The 13764-nt window shown below is 54.7% G+C and overlaps 1 protein-coding gene across 4 annotated transcripts in view; it reads left to right on the forward strand.

The window, feature by feature from the left end:
• The window catches only part of SYMPK (symplekin scaffold protein), a 35431-nt gene that overhangs the window by 15519 nt on the left and 6148 nt on the right, over positions 1-13764 (forward strand). For all 4 annotated transcript variants that reach the window (XM_045440831.1, XM_045440830.1, XM_045440832.1 and 1 more), the window contains 12 exons: positions 2100-2250; positions 3632-3836; positions 4704-4854; positions 5699-5934; positions 6945-7026; positions 7244-7357; positions 8381-8528; positions 9845-10005; positions 11726-11834; positions 12085-12185; positions 12810-12900; positions 13538-13639. In XM_045440831.1, coding sequence (XP_045296787.1) covers positions 2100-2250; positions 3632-3836; positions 4704-4854; positions 5699-5934; positions 6945-7026; positions 7244-7357; positions 8381-8528; positions 9845-10005; positions 11726-11834; positions 12085-12185; positions 12810-12900; positions 13538-13639 — 1651 coding nt within the window. The remainder of the gene's footprint in view (positions 1-2099; positions 2251-3631; positions 3837-4703; positions 4855-5698; positions 5935-6944; positions 7027-7243; positions 7358-8380; positions 8529-9844; positions 10006-11725; positions 11835-12084; positions 12186-12809; positions 12901-13537; positions 13640-13764) is intronic.

A 13764-nucleotide genomic window follows, 5' to 3' on the forward strand; every position in this document is an offset into this window, starting at 1 on the left:
CCCACAGCCCTCTCTGTGCTCTTGGCACACCAGCCTCCCAGTTCCCAACCCACAAACCTGGGAGTTAAGCTCTTTGCCTTTCCTCCAGTCCTTCCCCTTGTTCTCCATCCCCCAACCCCCACCACGGGCCCCTGCATGGCCCAGGCACCACCCGCCTGCTCCCTGGCTCTGGCTCCCACTCTCCCTGTGGCAGCCAGAGACATCTTCCCGAAGTACCGGGCCTGCCGTTCCCCTGGCTCCCCTGCTCCAACCCCTGCCGTGGCTCTCCATTTCCTTCCAGATGAAATTTGAATGCAGCTTGCCTCAGGCCCTGCCTGATTATGCTTACGTTCAGTCTCAGTCGGTGTACCTTCTCTGTCCTCTTCACATCCTGGGAAATTTGTCCTTTTAAAATTATTGGCTGAAAGCTCTTCACAAGATTCTTTTACTTTTGTAATAACTGCCGTTTGTTAGTAATGTGCAGCGTTTTGGTTTCTAATATTGTCTTCTTACTCTTTTTGTTATCATTCAGTCTTGCCATAGGTTTGCCTTTCAAAGAACTGGCTCTGAAGTTTTGTTTATACTCTTGTGTAACCTTTTCTGTTTTATTTCTGTTGTCTTTATTTCTTTCCTTGAATATCTTATCCCCCAGAGTTTTAAGTTAAATGCTTGGCTTATAAGTTTTCAACTGTCTTACCCCCGGCCAGCCCTCCCTGCCCCCTCCCTCCCTCCCTGCCCCCCCCCCCGCCCCCACCATAAGCATTTAAGGATTTGATTTTCCAAGTACCATTTTAGCTGCATCCCACACATTTTGATTTGTAGTTGTTTTAGTATCTCTCTGTTCTAATTATTTTATTATTTCAGGTATATATTTAAACCTCTAAGCATGTAGGGATTTTCAAATTACTTTCTGTCACCAGCTCCTGACCAAAATAGACAAGCTCTCCTTAGGATATGGATTTCTTTCTTTCTTTTTTTTTTTTTTTTTTAAAGTTTATTTATTTTTGGGACAGAGAGAGACAGAGCATGAACGGGGGAGGGGCAGAGAGAGAGGGAGACACAGAATCGGAAACAGGCTCCAGGCTCTGAGCCATCAGCCCAGAGTCCGACGCGGGGCTTGAACTCATGGACCGCGAGATCGTGACCTGGCTGAAGTCGGACGCTTAACCGACTGCGCCACCCAGGCGCCCCTATGGATTTCTTTTTAAGCCATTTTTTCACATTTGTTTTTGAGAGAGAGAGAGAGGGAGAGATCATGTGTACATGGGTGATGGGCAGAGAGAGAGGGAGATGGAGAATCCCAAGCAGGTTCTGTGCTGTCAGCGGAGAGCCTGATGTGGGGCTGGAACTCACACACCATGAGATCATGAGATCATGACCTGAGCTGAAATCTAGAGTGGGATGTTTAATCATCTGAGCCACCCAGGCTCCCCAGTGGATTTTTGTAAAGTCCATTTCTTTTATTTAATTTTTTTTTTTTAACGTTTTTATTTATTTTTGAGACAGAGAGAGACAGAGCATGAACGGGGGAGGGTCAGAGAGAGAGGGAGACACAGAATCGGAAGCAGGCTCCAGGCTCCGAGCCATCAGCCCGGAGCCTGACGCGGGGCTCGAACTCACGGACCGCGAGATCGTGACCTGGCTGAAGTCGGACGCTTAACCGACAGCGCCACCCAGGCGCCCCTGTAAAGTCCATTTCTGGTTCACAGGACACTCTTCACAGAACTTCCAGGCTCTTGGCAGGATTCTGCTGCTCCTTAGCGCCCCCATGCTGTTCCTATACCCGCAATATGCACCCCGTCCCACTGTGAGATGTCACAGTATACCAGTCTGAAGCTTGCCCTCCTCTCAGATCTCAGTCTAGGTGCCACTTCCCCGGGGAGCCAAAGCTGCCCCTGGCCCTCTTGAGCACCTCATGGCACCCTCTACTTCCCCCTCTCGGGCACCATGCTGCAGCATTGCTCATTTTCTGTCTGACTTACCCAGGAGTCTGAGCCCCGTGAGACCCGGCCCGGGACTGTCTTAGTCACCATCCTTTGCCCAGCCTGGGCCTGGGCCTGGAACAGGTGTTTGTCGAGTCAGTGAATAAGGAAGGACTCCTCTCCCTGGGCATCCTGCAGGTCCTCATCAGCATGGTGTACCTGCCCGAGGCCATGCCCGCCTCCTTCCAAGCCATCTATACCCCCGTGGAGTCAGCAGGCACTGAAGCCCAGATCAAGCACCTGGCTCGGCTCATGGCCACACAGATGACGGCTGCAGGACTGGGGCCAGGTGAGTGTCACGTGGAGCTGACCTGGACAGGGGTTGGCCCCGTGGCCGCTGGCTTCTGCTTACTGCAGGAGCACCTCTTCCTGGTGGTACAAATGACACTCACGGGAGATGTTAGGGGTAAATAATTACAAGTCCCCTAGATGCCTTGAGTGCTTGATATTTTCAGTCCCTGGGCTTTGAATCCAACAGACCTTGGTGTGAGGTCTGTGTTGAACCAGACTACCTCAGCCACTTAATAGCTGTATAACTTTGATCAAGTTACTTAACCTCTCTGAGATTCAGGTGTTTTCCTACACTAACAGTACTTTTGAGCTATAAATTATGTAGAGAGACACAACTCTGAACTGTACATCTTAGTGAATTTTCGTAAAGAGAGCACAGCAATGTAGTCACCATCCAGATAGAGATATAGACCATTTCTACCACTTTAGAACATTCCTTCTTGCTCCTACCAGTCACACTCACGGCATCCCACTTCCTGAGATGATCACCATTTTTTTTTTTTTTTTTTAAGTTTATTTGAGAGCACAAGCAGGGGAGGGGCAGAGAGAGAGGGAGAGACAGAATCCCAAGCAGGCTCCGTGCTGTCAGTGCAGAGCCTGATGTGGGGCTCGAACTCCCGACTCATGAGATCATGACCTGAGCCAAGATCAAGAGTCGGACGCTCGACCGGCTGTGCCACCCAGGTGCCCCAGATGACCGCTCTTCTGATTCCTGTCTCCATAGATTAATTTTTCCTAGTCCTGAATTTCGTATAAAATGGGATCATAGAGAGTCTGGCTCCTGCTCGACATAAGTTTTTGAGATGTGCCCATGTTTTCATGTGACCCAGTGGTTTATTTGTATTGCTCAATAGTATTTGCTTCTGTGACTAGGCCATCATTTGTTTATGGGCCTGTGGCTTGTGTCCAGTTTTTGACCGCTGCGAGTGAAGCTGTACAAATGTGTGCGAGTGTTTTTGGCCGGTTGGTTGGGTTTGCGGGGGTGGTTGGGTCTTTTTTGTGTGCTTGAGTGTAGTTGGTGTGTGTAAGTGTTTTGGTATACACATGCCCTCATTTTCCTTGAGTATATACACTAAGGGGTGGAATTGTTGGGTCATAGGTTAGGGTATGTTCGGTGTTATTAGACGGTGCCCATCAGTGTTCCACAGGGGCTGTGCCATTTGATACTCTCACCAGCAGTAAATGGCATTTCTACTTTGAGCCTTGGTTGTATTGCCAAACGGGGATGAAAAGCATGCCTGTTCCAGAATGGTGTTTTGCAGATTTACACGACTTTCGTGTATACAAGGCTTAAAATAGAGCCCAGCACACGGGAGGTCCTTGGATGGGAGCAGGTGGGTGTGACAGTCCTGGAGCCTGTTTGCTTACCTCCCTCTCAGGTGTGGAGCAGACCAAACAGTGCAAGGAGGAGCCCAAGGAGGAAAAGGTGGTGAAGCCAGAGAGTGTCCTGATTAAGCGACGCCTGTCGGCCCAGGGCCAGGCCATCTCAGTGGTGGGCTCCCTGAGCTCCATGTCTACTCTGGAGGAGGAGGCGCCCCAGGCCAAGAGGAGGCCAGAGCCCATCATCCCTGTCACACAGCCCCGGTGAGTTCCCTGGTAGGTGCAGGTGCAGGACTGAGGGCCTGGTTCTTGGTGCGCGTGTGCACCTGTGTGTGTGCATGTGTTAGAGACAGAGACAGATAAACTGGTGGGGCTGGAGGAGGATCTGTCTGATCCCAGAGTCAGTGCCATGGCCACCAAGCCTTACCTGTCATTTTCTTTTACATAAAAATGCCCCCTTACTTAGGTCTAAAGTTGGGATGGTAGTATCTCTAAGGATCAAGGGAGAATTAGGTGGGTTCACAGTGATAGTTTGATCATTAAATGTGGTGACTCTTGAGGTTGGAAGTGAATTTGATGAAAAGTATTTAGCCTGATTCCTAACAGGTAGTTAAGTGCTGCTGGTGGTTATTCTCCTCCTCATTGTTATCCCCCTTACAGACCACAAAATCCAACCAGTCCCTGCCCATCCCCAACCATGATTTGCTTCCTGGTCCTCCCTCCCAGCCCTCCCTTCCCCTCACTCCCTCCCGCAGTCATACCTGCCTCTTGAACAGCCAGGCAGGTAGGTCCCCACTGGAAGCTTCCAGTCTTGGAGCTTTCTGTTCTCTCTCCCTAGAAAGCTCATCCTCCAGGTATTTGTGCGTCCTGTCCTCTTGCCTCATTCAGACCTGCACTCCCACCTTGCCTCCTCCTATAAGCATTCCCTTTACACGCTTTACAAAGACAAAATGGCACCCTCCTCCTTTCTCCTTCCCCTGCGCCCTGCCGTGGCTGAGTCACGGGAGAGTTAGAGGGGCGGCGCGGTGGGGGCTGGGACGGGGAGGGTGGTCTCCGTATGGCCCCTGGTGGGCCTCTGCTCCAGAAAGGCTGTTTGAGTCACCGTGTCCCTGTCCCTGCTCCCCCATGTAGGCTGGCGGGCGCTGGTGGGCGCAAGAAAATCTTCCGTCTGAGCGATGTGCTCAAGCCCCTGACCGACGCCCAGGTTGAGGCTATGAAGCTGGGCGCCGTGAAGCGGATCCTCCGGGCAGAGAAGGCCGTGGCCTGCAGCGGGGCGGCCCAGGTGTGCCCCGGTCCCCCCAGCCCATTCTTCCCGGCCCTCCCCCCACCAGCTCGCCTCATATCCCGAGAAAGACACAGCCTTAGACCCAAACCTCCCTGGCTCCGGGTCCCACCTGTGCTGCCCGCCAGCCCTCCGTGCCTCGCTTCTGTCCCCCTCCTTAAGGTGGAGGTGGTGGCGGCAGCCGCACCAGTGATGAGGAAGAAACGCACGGACGCACGCGCACGGCTCTCACCCAGCACAGGGTGGCTGCACGGAGAGCCCTGCAAGTGAGGGCTGCCGCCGTGTGCTTTCTTCCTGGTGGTTAACAGTGTCGTTACTCTTAGGTTCAGACAGACCTGGTCTAAGTGCCGATTCTGCCACTTGCTGGCGTTGTAACCTCAGCCAGGCGACTTTTTTCCCATTTCTTTAAGTTTCATTTTAAACAACCAAGAAGTATGTAAGAGTACTTTCTCTGTTAAAAACAAAAAATTTCCGGGCCATAGAGGTACCATGTCAGTCTTCCCTGGCTCCCCGACCTGCCTCCAGTCTCCCGTCCTCAGAGGTGACCATGTACAAATTAAGGGAAGCCTTTAGGATCTCTTTCTGTTTTCTTAAGTATGTAGATACTACTTTTACAAACTCAGTTTTATTCTGTGATGATTGATCCCCCCACCCCCACCCCTGCCTTGTTTTTCGTCCCGCACAAATGAGACCTATGGGGGTATGAGGTTCTTCAGCTGGCCTTCCTCACTTAACACTGGGTCTGCACCGGGCATCCCCGAGCAAGAAGAGTCACAAGACACGATCTCAAGGTATCTGGGATCGCCCACCCGCACGCCAACACATACACCCGCTCTCCTGTCAGGTGCGCATAAAGATCCTGGCCAGTCTGGTGACACAGTTTGACTCGGGCCTGAAGGCCGAGGTCTTGTCCTTCATCCTGGAGGATGTGCGGGCCCGCCTGGACTTGGCCTTCGCTTGGCTCTACCAGGAGTACAATGCCTACCTGGCAGCTGGTGCCTCGGGCACCCTGGACAAGTACGAGGACTGCCTTATCCGCCTGCTCTCCGGCCTGCAGGAGAAGCCAGACCAGAAGGATGGGTGAGGGAGACAGCCCTGCGCTCTCCTGTGTCCTGCCTTTTCTGGTTTCTGATCACCTCCCTCTTTACCACCCAAGTCCGTGTATCCATCCCGAGACTCCCTTGTCTCCTTACCTTCTGGAGGCACATACGAGGCAGATGCAGTGTGGGCTCTGGGGCACACTCCCCGGGCTTGTTCCCGGCTCTGCTGCTTGCCCTCTAAGTGATCGGTGTCACTCCCCCTCTGAGCCTCCATTTTCATAAATAACAGCGCCTGCCTCGTGGGCTTGTATCGCAGGTTGACCTCTCCAGCCCCGTCTCTCGCCTGAACTGCTTCTGTAGCTTCCTCCTTGTCCTCGACCTCCTGCTTATCTATCCATTCTCCACACAGCGGCCTGGGTGACATTTTATAATGTAAATACTATCGTGTTATTTACCCACTAAAACCCTCCATGATTCTCCGTTGTTCTTGGGATAAAATGCAGCCTTTTTTCTATGCCCTATGAGACCTGCGTAATCCAATTCCTACCAACCTCTTTACCTTTTTCTGCCCTCTTCCTCACGACCCCCAAACCTTAGCTACACTGGCCTTCTGTTTCTGATCTTTGAACATGCCAAGTGCAGGGCTTAGCAGTTCCTGCTTCTGTACCTGGAATGCTATCCCCCAAGTCTTTGCATGGCTGGCTCTTTCTCCCCATCCCCACCCCCAGTGTCAAATCAGGGTCACTTCAAAGCAGCCACTTTTGGCCACCCCATCTGAAAGGCAGTACCCCTCCCCACTCCCCATCGTTCCCTTCCATTACTGTAGTAAATGAGTAACGTTAGAAATCCTTGTTTGACAGAGGGGAGAAGCTGAGTTTCAGAGAGGTAAGTCGCCCAGCCGGCAGCTTTTGAATCCTGCTCCGTTTACCTCCAAAACTCTGTAACCAGGGGGTTGGACAAGCTGTATGTGAGGAGCAGCCCTGCCGGCTCAGCTCCAGCAGGACTGGGAAGCTTGTCTGCAGCCACTCCCCCTCCCTTCCTCTCTGGCAGGATCTTCACCAAGGTTGTGCTAGAGGCACCGCTGATCACTGAGAGCGCCCTGGAGGTGATTCGCAAGTACTGCGAGGATGAGGTGAGGACAGGCGGCAGATCTCCCTCAGCCCCTAGCACCTAGATAGATGCATGCAGGAACCCTGCGGAGGGACGGGGACCTGAAGAGAGGAGGCACATGGCCTAGACCTAGTGTCAGGGGATGCTGTGAGGGGGCAGGTCCTTTCTTGCCCAGTATTAGATCTGGAGGGAGGCAAGGGAGAAATCCCCCTTGCCGGTTTCCCTCCTTCCTGCCACAGAGTCGCACTTACCTGGGCATGTCTACCCTTCGAGACCTGATCTTCAAGCGCCCATCCCGCCAGTTCCAGTACCTGCATGTTCTGCTAGACCTCAGCTCCCACGAGAAGGACAAGGTGATCCCCACCAGCCTGAGCTGGGCTACACTCAGCCTTTCCCGTGTCCTGAGGAACTTGCCCAGCCTCTTCCACATTCCCCCTGGAAGTCCTGTCTGGGCCTGTTGCCCTTCCTGCAGTAGTGTGTCAGTGGTGGTTAGTTTTTGATTTTTGGTGGCACGAAACTGCGTAGATACATACACATATATACACAGCCTCCCAGGAGGGGTCCATTCTCCCTCCTCATGCCACCTGTGTTGGGGAGCCCCTTTTAAGGCCTGCTGCTGTGCTGGGACCTGGTTGGGGAGCTGACAGGAGAGGAGCTGTGTGGCCTATCAGCATGCAGGGAGGACACAGAGAGCTCTTGGAGTCGAGTGGCATAGAGCAGCAAATGCAGCTGTGGGAGCCCTGGGGCGGGGCCTGGCCTACCTGATGGGGGACAGGCAGGGGCAGGGGCTAAGGCTTCTGGAGGAGGCAGCGGGTAAGCCAAGACCTGGAATCTAAGTAGATGGGTGTAACTGAACAGAGGAGACAAGGTGTGTGTATACATGTGATTGAGAGGGCTCTTGACTCATCCCTGCTCTATCTAGTGTTTTCCAATTCCTCTCCTGGTGTCGTGTGTCCATTCATTCAGCAGACCCTCACTGTAGACTCTGGCTTGGCCTTTCAGTACTGCTGGGCACAGAGCAGGGCCCAAGAATAGTCCCTGTCCTCCGGGCATTCTGAGCAGCAGGAACCTTTAGTGCCAAGTCTCAAAGCCAGGGAGAATGCTGTCACTTTTGAGGAACTAAGGAAAGCTCCTTCTGGTTGGAATGTAGCAAGCAAGGCAAGAAATGGTAAAAGAGGGGGCGGGCAGGGAGATGGAGAGGTGATACAGGGCCCTGACCGGGCCAGGAAACCTCTCTCCCAAGCCGGTGAGCAGCCTGGGGCACAGGTGACTCAGGGAGTTGAGGCCTTTCTCGGTCTTGGACTTGTTTCCCACCGGTACTTCCAGGCTTAGTACAGCGGTCTCCCCCCTCCACCGTCTTGCCCCCACTGTCTCAGGTGCGTTCCCAGGCCCTGCTGTTCATCAAGCGCATGTATGAAAAGGAGCAGCTGCGAGAGTATGTGGAGAAATTTGCCCTCAACTACCTGCAACTCCTGGTCCACCCCAACCCGCCATCTGTGCTGTTTGGAGCTGACAAGGACACAGGTTTGCTGCAGCTCATCAGATGCGTGTTGAGCACCTGCCGAACCCCAGGCTCCAGGCTGGGCCCTGGGAATAGAACCGGATGGAAACTGAGCGCTGTTCAGCCTGCTAGGGAAGAGAGCCAGGCAATAAGAGCCAGAACGAGCAGGCCTAGGGGCTGCGGGAAGAGGGGCGTCTGACCCCAGCCAGGGGTCAGGGAGAGCATCCTGGAGCAGGGAGTGGTTGGGCTGAGAGTCAGAGGACAAGGAGAGCTAGCCTGTGATGGTGCTCTGGGAAGGGCCAGACAGGTCATCACAGGCCTGTTCCTTCAGCAAAGCCCTGGGTCCCCCAGAATTACAGATGGGGAGACCCAGGCCCTTGGACCGTTAAACTGGAAGGTTCAGGGGTGCCTGGGTGGATCAGTCAGTGGAGCATGAGACTCTTGATCTAGGAGTTGTGAGTTTAAGCCCCATGATGGGCGTAGAGCTTACTTAAAATTAAAAAAAAAAAAAAAAAAAATTAAGTTTGTTTATTTTGAGAGTACAAGCATAAGTGGGGGGGGGGGGGGCGGCGGGCAGAGAGAGGGGGAGAGAGTCCCAAGGAGGCTCTGCACTGTCTGTGCAGAGCCCGATGTGGGGCTCAATCTCATGAACCATGACATCATGATCTGAGCTGAAACCAAGAGTCAGATGCTTAACCGACTGAGCCACCCAGGTGCCCATACTTAAATTTAAAAAGTGGAAGGTTCACATTGTGACAAGGAAGCACAGGACCTTCTGGGAGAATAGGGGCCCTGGCACAGCTCAGGTGCCCTGAGGACTTACTAGCAGAGACACTGTTGGTTGAGGCCCAGAGCATGAGATAGAGAGAGAGGAGTTGGACAGCAGAGTTACACGCAAAGGAGTGATGTGTGCAAAGTGACTTGGGGCTCTGAAGGACTGTCAGAAGTAGGATATGGCCAGAGCCCAGGGGCAGGGGCTGCCCCAAACAGCATCCTGTGTGCAGAGCAAGGTGAGGCGCTGGGGACTTGTCCTGGGAGCGCTGAGCAGGAGGACAGGGTCGGAACTTCACTTTGGAAAGATCCCTCTGGCTCCCCGGTGGGTTGATGGTCAGAGACGAGGTGGGACTTCCGGTGCAGAAGTTTCTCAAAGGGGAGCAGTCCTGGTCCCACCCCATTTCCCTGATGATTGACTTCCTGCCCTAGAACAGTTTGCTTCCCAGGCCCACCTCCCTTCTGTGCCTGCCGCCCCCTCCCCCCCCCGCAAGAAGGGACAGACACTGAGGGCGGGAGGTGGTTGGGAGGAGAATGGTCCCTGATCCCCGCCCCCCTGCCCTATCAGAGGTGGCAGCGCCCTGGACCGAGGAGACAGTAAAGCAGTGTCTGTACCTCTACCTGGCTCTCCTGCCTCAGAACCACAAGCTGATCCACGAACTGGCCGCCGTGTACACTGAGGCCATCGCTGACATCAAGCGGACGGTGCTGAGGGTCATCGAACAGCCGGTGAGGCCCCTGAGCTCACCAGGCTCTGCCCACTCATGGGCAGGGCCCAGCCCCACATCCAGCCCTTCCCTTGGTATCTCCACCTCGGCGTGTGCTGGGCACCAGTGGTCGCCATTCCAGGCCGAGTGGCTCTGTAGCTTGGGGGTGGCCCACGTGCGCCAGCTGCCAGTGAAAGGACAACAGGGTAGCCCCGCAGTTACCGGCCTGGAGTTTGACAGACCTGGATTCACATTCTGCCTCTCACTTTCCCCCTGAACAGGCTGACACCTCTTCGCTAAAATTAGCGAGGATAATTCAGTCCCCCAGGTTTGCTGCTGCAGGGATTCCATGACCTCATGCACGCAGACATCTGTGGCACTGTTATCATTGATGAACTGGCCTTCCCCTGCCTTGCCTACGGCAGTCTTCAGTTGTCGTTACACAAGTCCCTCCTGCTCCTCTCTTCCAAGCCACTCGGCCACCCACCCAAGAAGCAATTCAGAGCGTCTGTCCTTCCAATTTGCCGCTGGATTTGAAACCACTTTTTTGTACATGTCTGTCCCTGATGGGGTTTTTTTTTATTATGGAAAATTCCTAACATAAACAAAAGGAGGGAGTACGGTAATGCTAATTCCCAAATAGCTGCCGCTCAGATTCAGTGGTGTCCTCACCTGTAGCATGGGGATAATAGTGGTTTGCTCGGGAGAAGCAGATTCTTCTCCCTGTTTTCACGGTGAGCCCACCAGACTGTGAGCTCCTGGAGGGCAAAGACTGCTGGTTCCCGGATGATTATGAACATTTATTGGCAGAGGAAGGCATGAGCCCTCGAAGCCGGGCCCCGCGTTCTCTGCATTCATTGCTTCTGGAGTGGGGCGGGCTGCAGACGGAGCCCCGATCTGAGCCAGCCGCCACGCCCGGGCACTGGCAGTCACCGATGCCTTTAAAAAAAATTTTTTTTTTTTTTAACATTTATTTATTTTTGAGACAGAGACAGAGCATGAACGGGGGAGGGGCAGAGAGAGAGGGAGACACAGAATCGGAAGCAGGCTCCAGGCTCCGAGCCATCAGCCCAGAGCCCGACGCGGGACTCAAAACTCACGGATTGTGAGATCGTGACCTGAGCTGAAGTCAGACGCTCAACCGACTGAGCCACCCAGGCGCCCCCACCGATGCCTTTAAAAGCCTGCAAAGTCTTCACCAAGGAATCAGAGGGCGGGTTGGGCATTAGAGGGCGGGTTAGGTCAGAGGTGACGGGGAGAAAGGGCCGGGCCTGCTGACTAGGCAGCCGGCACTGGCGAAGGCGTGGGGGCTGCAGCAAGTCTGTACCCTGTGAGATGGGGGTAGACGCAGCCCGGATGCTGCCGCCCTGCCCCCTCCCCACCTTCCCCACATTCCCCCCAGTTCTTCAAGGCTTCTTTCCCCCCCCCTCCCAGGTTCACTGAGGTAAAATTGGCACAGAGCATTGTGTTAGCATGAGGTGTAAAATGGTGCTTTGGTGTGTTTTTGTGTGTTGCAAAGTGATGATTACCACAGTTCAGTTAACATCAGCTCATATAGTTTTTTCTCTGGTGATGAGAACTTTTCAGATCTCTCTGTCCCAGTTCTTGCCCCAGAGTCCTGTCATCCCCCCAGCCACCCTGCCTCTGACGCCTGGGTCTGCCCTGAGCTCTCCTGGGCCCCCTCACCCTCCCCACATCACCCAGCCCCTTCCCCAGCCTGCTCTCCCTCTCTCTCCCTGTAGATCCGAGGAATGGGCATGAACTCACCAGAGCTGCTCCTGCTGGTAGAAAACTGTCCCAAGGGGGCAGAGACACTGGTCACACGATGTCTGCACAGCCTCACGGACAAAGGTGCCCCCAGGACCCCCACCTTTCATCCTTTTCCTCCGTGCCCTAGACCCTCCCTACTTCCCCTTCCCAAGACCTGAGGATCAGAGCTGCGGGGTATATTGCCAAATGCATTTGAAAAACCGAGGGCCAAAGATTCCCGCTCTGAAATGTATTTGGCCCTCCCCTCCCCTTGCACACAGCCGCCGTCATTTCACCTTCCCCTCGGTGCTCACCCCCACCCCGTCTGTGCTCCTGCTTCTTTTGCCCACAGTCCCGCCCTCCCCGGAGCTGGTGAAGCGGGTCCGGGATCTCTACCACAAGCGATTGCCAGATGTCCGCTTCCTCATCCCTGTGCTCAATGGACTGGAGAAGGTACGGAGCAGGGTGTCCCCGGATGCCCCCACAGATGAAGACATGGCAGGGCAGGGATGGTGGGGAGGCAGGCACCACCAGTCAGATGCTTGTGGGCCCATCCCAGGGCTCATCACACTAGGGGTCGGTCTCAACTCTGCTTCATCCTCTGTGACCTTTAGCAAGCCACCCCCTTCTCTGCACTTTGGTTTCCTCCTATCAAGTGAGGATCGCAGTGACACACACACACACACACACACACACACACACACAGACTGTCTCCAGGCCTAAATGAAACTGCAGACACAGCACGTATGTGCTTCCCCTGCTTGGGTCTTACTCCTGACAGGCTGTGAGGCCCTAGCAAGCCTCAGTCGTCTCGTGTGTAAAGAGATGATGACCACATTGTCCGCTTGCAGGGGGCCTCAGGGCATGTGACACAAGGAGGGCTCAGATGGGGAGCAATGAACTGGGGCTGAGTCAGGCCCAGTGACTTGGAGACAAAGCTCAGCTCCAGGCGAGAGAGGGAGCAAGAGGAGGGAAGCGTCGGGGCATGATGAGGCCAGAGCATCTCCTCACTTCCCCAGAGTGAGCATTTGGGATGGGGGTACAATCTGACCTGCCTCCCCTGCCCTCCGCCTGCAGAAAGAAGTGATCCAGGCCCTGCCAAAGCTCATCAAACTCAACCCCATTGTGGTGAAAGAGGTCTTCAACCGCCTGCTGGGCACCCAGCACGGTAGGTGACATCGTGGATGTGGTCAGAAAGCAATGAAGTAGAACCCCAAGATAGAGAAGCTACCCGGTGTTGAAGGATGACCTCCTCTCCCCTCACCCCCGTGGCCGGCGTGGAGGCTGTCTGGTGCACACATAACACGGAGATTTAAAACCCACACGCAAGAGGTCCTGGGACCCTCAGCACAGCACTGGCAGAGTGCCGTCTGCCCTGGCGCCTCCCCATAGCACCGTCTCGGAGCTCTGTTAGCAAGCCCACTGCCTGGCCCGGCCTGGCTCGGCCTGTCCAGTGAATGCCCACATCTGAGCTCTGCTGGGGTCCTGCCCTGCTGCGTGCACAGCCCAGGGAGGAGGGAGAGAAACTGCTGGACCACATCAGATGTTGTCTTAAGGAGGGAAGGAACCTGTCAAGGGGAGGAGAGCAAGATAAAGGCCTCCGGCTGTGAAGGAGGGCTTCCCAGAAGGGGTGGCATTTAGTCCGTCTTTCTTCCCCTGCTCCAGCCCTCTGTCCTCCCAGTCCCATCGAAGAAGAGGGCGCCTCATCCTCATTCGCCACTACCCTGATCTGGGGAGCACAGACACAGCTCTTCACTTAGGCTTCCGCACTGTCTCCTTCCCCTTCCCGCCCCCGCCCGCTGCAGGTGAAGGGAACTCGGCCTTGTCCCCGCTGAACCCTGGAGAGCTGCTTATTGCGTTGCACAACATTGACTCGGTGAAGTGTGACATGAAGTCCATCATCAAAGGTGAGGCGCTCCCCCCATCCCCCCTCCCCCCAAGTGGCCTGGCTGCTGTGGACCCAGGGAAGAACCTCAGTCACCCACATGTCCCCGCTGGAATCTGCCAAGTCGGAGATTGTGCCACCTGCAAC

The sequence above is a fragment of the Leopardus geoffroyi genome, chromosome E2, assembly GCF_018350155.1.
Source record: "Leopardus geoffroyi isolate Oge1 chromosome E2, O.geoffroyi_Oge1_pat1.0, whole genome shotgun sequence".
NCBI classification, from domain to species: Eukaryota; Metazoa; Chordata; class Mammalia; order Carnivora; family Felidae; genus Leopardus; species Leopardus geoffroyi.